The sequence below is a fragment of the Lolium perenne genome, chromosome 7 (genome assembly GCF_019359855.2).
Source record: "Lolium perenne isolate Kyuss_39 chromosome 7, Kyuss_2.0, whole genome shotgun sequence".
Classification (NCBI taxonomy): Eukaryota; Viridiplantae; Streptophyta; class Magnoliopsida; order Poales; family Poaceae; genus Lolium; species Lolium perenne.
Window position 1 is genome coordinate 74355588 of NC_067250.2, and position 10617 is coordinate 74366204.

Below are 10617 nucleotides of genomic sequence, written 5' to 3' on the forward strand. Positions count from 1 at the left end.
GGAACTTCACTTCTTGTCGCCCACAATCAAAATAGTTTACGTTAGAAAATTAGCACGAAAAGAGAGAGGCCCAGCAAATCTTCATCTCCAGTGAAGTGTCACGGTAAAATGTCAGAGCTTACAATGCCAGTTAGAATATTAAGCCTGGTACATATCCAAAAAGTGGACAATAAAAATCTTCAAAGAGCACCACAAGCTACAAGATGGGGGCAAGATAAGTAGCATACGATAAAACAGGAGCGCCCAGTTTCTATGTTTGACACTTGTACAAGGCACTTCACAAACTCCATAGCAAGTCTGCTGATACAACAAATCCCAGTGTGCGGCAATGAGAATGCATAAATGCGCACTCCATCCTGGAGAAATATAGCTCATACATCCATACAGTGAAAAATGAGCATCAAAACCCTCAAGACAGATTTTTACAACCACCAGTGCTCCTCCACAGTCAGCGCAATGCGGCAATCCTTAAATTATCATATCAACTGCTAGATCATTTAGTGCTTCATCAGACAGGCTGTGAGAAAAAGAAGATAACGATCACAATGTTTTCTGCGTCCAAAAGCCAAGGTTAAGAGTATTGATGTAACCTCCCTCGGCATCACTTACCTAGCTGCAAATGCTGAAAGCAAATCCACCATTTTCTTTACCAAGAGCTCATGGCTGCTGGTTTGGGTAAAAGTAGCCGCGGCCCCTCCCTGTATACCCATACCCTCTTCCATAGTAGCCACCACGACCACGAGGACCACCCCCACGGGGACCACCCCTCCCTCCACCACGCATGCCCATAGATCGATGCCTTGCAGAATCGCCGAAGGTCTGCAGACAGTTTACTATAATAAGAACGGACAGTAAAGCAATGTGGTAAGCCTAAAGACGCAATGATATTACCTCTGTGTCTATTTTTCTCTGCTCGGAGAATTTGATTCTTCCATTTCTAGCTCCATTATCAATTGTGTTGCTTGAGAGTGAATCAAAGAAGTCGTCTTTGACATAAAGAGGCTTCACAAAAGAGGCTAATCAGCATCAGCAAAGACATCAATGAATCACAAGAAGCAGTCCATCGAAATTGCATACCTTAACCTCCGGCTTTCCAGGAGACACCACATCGTCTTCCAGACCATTGTCTTCATACTCATTTGGATCGTCACTAAACTGTCCATTGCTTTTACCAAGATGGCCCCATACTTCATCTTTGTTGAATTTCTCGTTCATAGCCATGAAATCAAAGTCCTCCGCAAACTTGGCTACAGGACGTGATTGCTGGGAGGGGAAATTAGTAAGACGATGTACCACTACTTAGAGAGGAGTGCATGGATTGTATCACAGTATCTAAGAATGCGTTAATCCGTAGTAGATTCATTCATTTGCAGTTGATCGTTAATTAACTGGTCACATGACATGCAACTTGATTAACAATATTGATTTGCCATCTATCAACAATCGTATTGATTTTTTACTTTACTAATTGTTTGGTTGACTAGAAAAGTACTTATGTTTAATTATTTATTCACTACACTTCCAAAGAAAAAATGACTACTATATATTACACCAGTGACACCTGGTTAGCTACATTGTTTTGCCAAATATTGAAAAAATAGGCTTCCACTAACCAAAATCATACCTATTCCATAACTTTGGCATTGCTCGAATACTAGAGGGAGAATATAATACATCCATTTTGCTGTATCATTGTTTTAGCAGGAATTCCATCTACTCATGACACAAAATAAGGTTGAAAATGCCTTAGTTCTAGCAACTAGCAACACTTAGCGGCTTGTCGCTACAATCAAATGAACAGCAAAGCTGTTGGCAATACTGGTGGGTTTGGTGAGCATGCAGTGCAATACCAGTAGTATAATCACTAAATACCAATGATGTTACTAACAGTAGAAACATTATTGCACAGATGCTATTTTTCAGAAATATTGAATATCAGATCATCTTTGACGTTTGCAAATTTCAATAGAAGGAAAGATTGATATGTGAAGGTTCTGAATATTGTTAGTACTATAAAATACAGCAATAGCTTCTCACAAAAAACTAATCATTTCCAGATTTGAAAAAGCTGCAAGACAATGAAGCCTGCATTATATGTACATACCACATTTGCTCTTCCTCGACCTCTTCCACGGCCTCGTTCTCTATTGTTGTACTGAGCATATGAGGAAGCTCCAGCAGGCTGAAACAAATAAGTATTAAAAACAGAACTAATCAAAGTGTACAAGAACAAGTACATAAATAATCTTCTTTTGTACTAGAGTACTACCTTCTGAAGAATGGGCTTTGGTGCTGGCAACAGAGGCTCCTTATTTTCAGATGGAGCAATCACATGTTGTTTAGCCTTCTGTTCAGTCTGCTTAGCTTCTTTATTTTCATTCCTCGGCTCCACCTGTCGTGATGATGGAACAGCAGCAGAAGAAACTTTCTGTCGTGAAACTGCAGAGGAAGCGGGGTGTGATGATGGATCTATAGAGGCAGTCTGAGAGGATGAAACCAAAGAGGGAGGTTTAGAAGGTGGAGCCACAGCAGTAGTTTGCACGGTCTGTGACGAAGTCGAGGAATTAGTAGGCAGAAGTTGTCCAGGAGAGACCAGTGCAATTGATTCCGCACCACTGATCACACCAGATGCGATGTTAGCAGATGGTGCCTGGGAAGGTTGATAAGTTGAAACAGAAGCATGTACACTGCCAGGCTTGTCACTGCTGAGAGAAGCCACACTAGAGTCAGGTAGAACAACCGGTTTATTGTTCAATGTAGAAGGCATGCCTTGGGACACGGAGATGCTGGGTTCAATCATGGAAGTTGAAGGACTGACAGATGGGGGAGTTAAACCCAGAGAGATTACAGAAGCAGGAACAGCTGACGGTATAGTTGGGAGCTGGCTCACTTGTGTTTCAGTTGCAGATGCACTTGATGAGGCAGGGACTGCAGATACACCTAATGTTTGGCTTTGAATATTACTAGGTTGCAGTAAAGAAGGAAAGTCTGGCATGCTTGGAAACCCAGCTGGCAAAGATGCATTGAGTCCAGGATAAGACTGCTGCAGGGCCTGAGGAACTGCCAAACCATGTGGGGGGCGTAAAAAGGTTGGTTGCTGCAAATGAGCAAACCCAGTTGGCGGGGTGTAATATCCCGGCCAGTACATTGGAGGCATTGCAAGGCCACTTCCATTTACAGATGATGCCATAGGAGACGAGTTCCATGAAGGTAAGCTAGGTGGGGGTTGAAATGGATTCCCTTGAAATGGAGGTGGCATCTGAATCCCTGAATGAACATTTTGTGAGGTAGGTGGCAAATTCCCTTGAAATGGAGGAGGCATCTGAATCCCAGACTGAACATTTTGTGAGGTGGGAGGCAAATTCACCTGAAATGGTGGTGGTATCTGAATCCCGGGCTGACCATTTTGCGAGCTAGGAGGCAAATTCCCTGGAAATGGTGGTGGCATCTGAATTCCTGGCTGCACATTTTGCGAGGTTGGAGGCAAATTCCCTTGAAATGGGGGTGGCATCTGAATACCTGACTGCACATGCATCTGAATTCCTGGCCGCGCATTTTGTGAGGTTGGAGGCAAATTCCCTTGAAATGGTGGTGGCATCTGAATGCCTGGCTGCACACTTTGTGAGGTAGGAGGTAAATTCCCTTGAAATGGTGGTGGCATCTGAATTCCTGACTGAATACTCTGTGAGGTAGGAGGCAAACTCCCTTGAAATGGAGGTGACATCTGAATTCCTGACTGACCATTTTGTGCCGCCTGGTCAGCTGCCGTTGTGCTTGCAGCAGGAGGCAAGCTTGTAGATACTGATGTAGGACGAGGATAATGTGACTATACAAACAGAACAGTGACAGTGAGACAGAGCCCTCCCTTACGATATCTAAGTAATCTAACAAGTTCTCAAACAGAAACATAATCAAAGTTGTCTAATTTTTAACAATGGTTAACCAGGAAACAACATTTACCTGAATAATAGCTGGATCATTGTGTAATGAAGCAGGCTGAGCTGGTGGAGAGGATTTGACTTGTAAATCCTGAAGTAAAGCAACCAAAGTTAAGACACAGCTAAGTTATTACAGTCCATCAGTTAAAGGGGGGGATAAGGTTTTAGAAAAACTGCTATCCCGTCACCACAGCTGGCCCCTCTTGAGAGTCTCTCACAGCTCTTGTCGCCCGGCTCCTTGATCGCCCTCCTCCGGCGGCGGCGCCGAGAGGTCCCCCTGTACAGTAGTATTAGGTATAGCTCTAGCTGTCGTTTTCCCCTGGTAGAGTCTGGCGGTATGCCGGGGAAGTGGCCACCGGAGCATGCGGGCTGCAGCTGGTAGCGGGTGATGCTGCTCCTCCTCTCCATGGTGCTTCAAAGGTTGAAGACGAAGATGGAGGGAGGTATGTTCGTTCCCTTCCCGAAGAATAAGCTCGCGGTTTCAGATCGGAGTTTTGCTGCGCGTTTCCTCGTTTCCTCCTGCCGGCGAGGTGCTGGACTTGAGGCGAGACTGCAGCAAGGCTCACGGATCTGGAGAGGTGCCCCTTCGATCTGGGCCTCCTGGCGCCAGATCTGGAGCGGCTGCAGCAAGTCTTTGAGAAAATCCACTACGGCTGTTTGTGTGGAGTTGAGCTCCGCCCGGCTGTGGTCTTTTCTGGTCGAAGGGCGGCCTGGAGCTTTGGCGATGGATGGCCAGCTCCTTTTCTTCTACCTCCAGGCAATTATGCCAAAGCGGAGGCAGGGAACCAATGTCCTGACGTTTGCGACTACCTTGGGTGTTGGCTTGAGATGGTCTTGCAGCGGTTGCGGCGAGCCAAGTGGTTGTGTCCCCGGCATCAACGCAGCTGGTTCATGGCAGAAGGTGCAGCATCGAAGATGAAGGACCGGATTGATTTTTACTTTCCATTTTCAGTGTCCTTTGTGTAATATCCAGGGACTTGTGTGTAATTTTCTATTTCTTTGGGGCCCCACGCTTGCTGTATGCAGTTCTTAATGAATGGATAAGCGGCACCAGGTCCTTCGGGACCCTTCTTGGTTCAAAAAAAAGTAAAAGGGATCTGTATTGCATGCATCTGTCCATTATCTCTACCGAGTATCATGTCTATTTTCAAAATGCTTACGATCAAGATTGTCCATATCTTGACCAAGTATCTTAGAATTTTACGGGCCGATGATCATGTTTCGATTCTCATCCTCGCTCCCATGTAGGATGTAAATTCAGTAAAGCATATAAAATGATGTTCTAGAACTCACGATCTCTACTCTATAACGACAGTTCAAGGTATACCACAACAATCCTAGGAACCCAATCCAGCCAGCATGAAAGTGAACCTTCTTAGTATCCAATCTTGGCAAGCTTGCTTATGGGCATCTATCATCCCAAAAAACTACTCAATGGTAAAAATTAATTTAAAATTCACATAGGAAGCTCTAAACCTCGAATTAATCCACTTCACGTTTTGGTTGTGCCAAACTTGAGAGTCCAAAACTTAGCAAAGTTTTTGCAACGTGATCTGAGAAGCACGCCGTGCATACCAAAAATAAATGTTTCCAAAACTTAACATACCAAACCAGAAAACATTTACCAGTATGGAATAAAATATGATTACCAATCCAATTATAACAGCAGATATGATAAAGAAATGTGCAATACTCAACCTGATTTACCATCATTACCTTTATATCACTTCCTCGAAAGAGTATATACTCATATATCTTGTCGCTAGCAGGAATCTGTTGGCCATCCTTCTTACGGCCTTCGCTTCCAAATGAACGAACTGCAACATGGTACAACACAGAATAACACAGTAAGAAAAGGTTAGTATGCCACATGGGAAGAATTACTCTCAACATGGTGTCTTCCAGGGGGCGAGCTATTATTTATGCAGGGTCCAATATTGTTCAGACATCGAAATTTCGTACCGCATCCATTTCCTATCGGACCAGTGGCGGACCCAGAAAAAATGGTGACTGGGGGAATATCATTTGAGTGGGGGCACTTCTTCTCTAAATTCGCCCAATTTTTATGAATCTTCTTCAGACCATTTACAAATACCAAGGAAATTCGAAATTTGAGTGAGCTATACCTGGGTCCGCCCCTGTATCGGACTCCACTTATGGCTGATAAAATTTGTTAGCTCCTATTATGTACCTATCCTCAGTATGGCAAACGTTGTCAGGAAGTAGAAACAATGTGTCTATGCCTGAAAGAGAAAGTTTGTTTGTTCCGCCCTACCAAACCGATGCATGGCAGTTGCAGTTTGTCGAGCACTGGCTGGAGAAGCATCCCCAATAAGGAAAATATTTGGAAGCGGTAACCGTCGGCACATATTAAAACCTTTGCTTGTTTGTCCATAATTAATACCTAAACAAACTGATGTATGCCAATTGGCTGCTTGGTAAAGCGACAGACACCATGGGGCCTCTGAACATGCATTATTCGACACTCCAAACATGGCAAAGGTTCAAATGTCCTTTTTAGCTGTACAACAATACAAGCCCCACACGATTAGGAGGGGATCTGTTCATTTTAATGTGATACTAGTTGCAATTTGATTGCGCTAGATGGGCAATAAAACAGAAGACTTTCCAAAAGTAATGCGCGTCACTACCGGCTCGCCATGAGCAATTCCCCAGTCACATTTAGTCAACATGGGCTGTGGGCCTCAAACTCATGTGTTACTACTACTACTAGTACAGGTAAGATAACTGATTTTAGCTGAGCACAGGGGAATCGACACTGGAAAAAACAGATCTTTAGCTAATCAACAGCTTTGTAAATTTGAACTCGCGTCAAGCAACACCGCCTAGTAATTCACCAACAGATCACTCAGAGCGCGCTGTTTGCTCAGGAATTAAAAGAACGTGAGAATCAAACTTTAATCAATACACTCAAACATAAATCCTGCAAAAAGGGATTCAGAATTCCGCACCATCGGCAACACGGATTTGAACAGGGGAAAAAAAAGAAAAGGCAAAATCTAAAATTTAACCACATCACAGAGGGAGTACTCTCCCCGGAAATCGGCGACCATCGGGGGGAGAAAGGGAAGGCCAACAGGGGGGAGGGATATGTGGGGCACCCACCGTTCCTGAGCCCGATGCTGGACTCCTCGGTGTTGATGGTGTAGAGGACGCCCTCGTACCGGATCTCGCTCTTGGACGTGAGGCTTATGACGCTCCCGATGTACGTCTCCGCCGCTGCCGCCATCGCCGCCGGCCTCGCCTAGGGTTCCGATCCCCCGCCTCGAGCTGGCTCGCTATTCTTTTTTCCACGTTATTGTTTCCTGGTTTATTCCCCCCTTCCGTTCCGTTTTCTTAAAGCCTTAGCTAAATCGTCTCCTGACAGATGCTGACACTGCTTGGCTGCCAATTACAGGTAGGACCCACTGGAGATTACGAGTTATGGGCCCGTATGGCAGCCACTGTTGTATGCAATTAGGACAGGCGGGCTGGATACGGTAGATCCTTCCTGTGGATAGGTATGAGTGCTACGAAGTGGCAGATTCATGTGGCGAGAGGAGCGTGGACTCGCCGACCATGACACCAAGGGCCCGCAATCTAATGGATTCTTCCAACAATTGGTTTCATGCAATATTTTCTTCTTAAAAAAATCGCGAGCTTTATTAATCAACAAATATAAGGTTACAATCAGCAACAATGAAGTGAACTAAAAACAATGGGGGCAAACCGATCATCAGCCAAACCTGTGAACTCCCATCTGTGCAAGCAAACTTGGCACAATGGTGAACCACAACATTTGTGCAACGGCCCACGAAACATACGGTAAAAGAAACAAGATTCAAGCTTAACTCATGATTGTCATCTAAGATAGAAGAGATCGACGAGCGATCACCAGCTACCAAATACGAATGATCTCGGAGAAATGTTTTTTCCTCCGCGAACATCACTGCATCCTAGTACACCTTCCACCATGCAAGAAAAATGAAACCATTATAGTCTCGGGCGACTCCTCCTCCTCCCTCAACTCCGTCCTAGGTTGCAGCCAAGGCACCATCAGAATTGATTTTTATTAGGTGGCCTCTGCCATTTGCACTCTAAACGACCCTTGGGAGTCTTCTGCAAGACCGAGAGCAGCTCCAAGGACAAAAGCATGTACCTTACATACTCCGTGGACGAGGTTGGATTAAACCCATTCTCTCCACGAATCCATTAATTACGAGATAGCCAGATCGAGTACTTGATTGTGATGATCTTCGTTCTATCCTCCTCTGTGATCAAACTCTCACAGTTGTTTAAAAAAAATCAAAAATTGGAGTTCATGCACAAAGCCCATGTGTTGCTACTGCCTATATCCACATTAAATCAAGTGAACGGCATTTTGTATGTAAATCTATGTAGGGATTCATTGCATAGAAAACAAAAAATTTCCTACCGCGAACACGCAATCCAAGCCAAGATGCAATCTAGAAGACGGGAGCAACGAGGGGATGATCAAGACTAACCCTTGAAGATTTCCAAAGCCTATAAGAGTAGGCTCTTATTGCTGCGGTAGACGATCACTTGCCGCTTGCAAAAGCGCGTAGAAGATCTTAATCACGGTGCCACGATCGGGCAGCACCTCCGTACTCGGTCACACGTTCGGTGTTGATGAAAACGACGTCCTTCTCCCCGTTCCAGCGGGCAGCGGAAGTAGTAGCTCCTCCTTGAATCCGGCAGCACGACGGTGTGGTGGCGGTGGCGATGGAGAAATCCGGTGGAGCTTCGCTAAGCGTGCGGGAGAGGTGGAGGAGAGGGGGGCGGCTAGGGTTTGGGAGAGGGTGGCTGGCCACTAAGGGGGTGCGGCCAAGCTATGGCTTTGTGGTGGCCGGCCCCCTCCCCTATGCCCCTTGATACGTCTCCGACGTATCGATAATTTCTTATGTTCCATGCCACATTATTGATGATATCTACATGTTTTATGCACACTTTATGTCATATTTATGCGTTTTCCGGAACTAACCTATTGACGAGATGCCGAAGGGCCAGTTGCTGTTTTCTGCTGTTTTTGGTTTTAGAAATCCTAGTAAGGAAATATTCTCGGAATCGGACGAAATCAACGCCCAGCATCTTAGAAATACACGAAGCTTCCAGAACACCCGGGAAGGACCAGAGGTGGGCCACAGGGGCCCCAGGAGGGTGGCTGGCGCGGCCCAGGCCCTGGCCGCGCCGCCATACCCCCTCACCGCCTCGTTGCCCCTCCGACTCCGCCTCTTCGCCTATATAAAGGTCCTCGACCTAAAACCTCGACACGGAAAAGCCACGGTACGAGAAACCTTCCAGAGCCGCCGCCATCGCGAAGCCAAGATCTGGGGGACAGGAGTCTCTGTTCCGGCACGCCGCCGGGATGGGGAAGTGCCCCCGGAAGGCTTCTCCATCGACACCACCGCCATCTTCATCAACGCTGCTGTCTCCCATGAGGAGGGAGTAGTTCTCCATCGAGGCTCGGGGCTGTACCGGTAGCTATGTGGTTAATCTCTCTCCTATGTACTTCAATACAATGATCTCATGAGCTGCCTTACATGATTGAGATTCATATGAGTTTTGTATCACTATTCATCTATGTGCTACTCTAGTGATGTTATTAAAGTATTCTATTCCTCCTGCATGATGTAAAGTGGACAGTGTGTGCATCATGTAGTACTTGGCGTAGTTTATGATTGTGATCTCTTGTAGATTATGAAGTTAACTATTACTATGATGGTATTGATGTGATCTATTTGGTTATGTTGATCTATCTTGCACTCTAAGGTCATTTAAATATGAACATTGAATATTGTGGAGCTTGTTAACTCCGGCATTGAGGGTTCGTGTAATCCTACACAATTAGTGGTGTTCATCATCCAACAAGAGGGTGTAGAGTCTAGCATCTATCTATTTATTCTGTTATGTGATCAATGTTGAGAGTGTCCACTAGTGAAAGTATGATCCCTAGGCCTTGTTCCTAAATACTGCTATCGCTGTTTGTTTACTGTTTTACTGTGTTTCTACTGCCTGCAATATTACCACCATCAACTACACGCCAGCAAGCACTTTTCTGGTGCTGTTGCTACTGCTCATACTTATTTATACCACCTGTATTTCACTATCTCTTCGCCGAACTAGTGCACCTATTAGGTGTGTTGGGGACACAAGAAACTTCTTGCTTTGTGGTTGCAGGGTTGCTTGAGAGGGATATCTTTGACCTCTTCCTCCCTGAGATCGATAAACCTTGGGTGATCCACTTAAGGGAAACTTGCTGCTGTTCTACAAACCTCTGCTCTTGGAGGCCCAACACTGTCTACAAGAATAGAAGCTCTCGTAGACATCAAGCACTTTTCTGGCGCCGTTGCCAGGGAACGAAGGAAAGCTACACCATTTCCTCCCTCGTCAACTACGCGCCAAGCACTTTTCTGGCGCCGTTGCCGGGGAGGAAAGGTAAAAGGCACTCATACTCCGGTTCCTGTGTAATGATTTTCTCGGCGCCATTGTGTTTGTGCTCGAAGCTATTTCCTTTAGATCCTGCAATTGCATCTTTTTGTTTCTTGTTTACACTAGTTAGGCATAATGGAAAACAACAAAAATATGAGAGATCTTTATGAACTTTATCTTGAATTAGGACATGATGTGTTTGAAGAGAGAATTAAAAAACCCATGGAAC

At 45.3% G+C, this 10617-nt stretch overlaps 1 protein-coding gene across 1 annotated transcript; it reads right to left on the reverse strand.

Annotated features, from left to right (window-relative positions):
- Positions 1–65: 65 nt before the first annotated feature.
- LOC127317047 (protein decapping 5) lies at positions 66–7279 on the reverse strand. The gene is made up of 9 exons (XM_051347577.2): positions 7065–7279; positions 5655–5755; positions 3961–4029; positions 2270–3826; positions 2105–2182; positions 1078–1263; positions 892–1002; positions 610–819; positions 66–517 (listed from the first exon to the last, which is right to left on the reverse strand). Exons 1-8 carry the CDS (start codon positions 7186–7188, stop codon positions 658–660), a joined length of 2388 nt encoding a protein of 795 aa, XP_051203537.1. The 5' UTR covers positions 7189–7279; the 3' UTR covers positions 66–517; positions 610–657.
- Positions 7280–10617: the final 3338 nt, after the last annotated feature.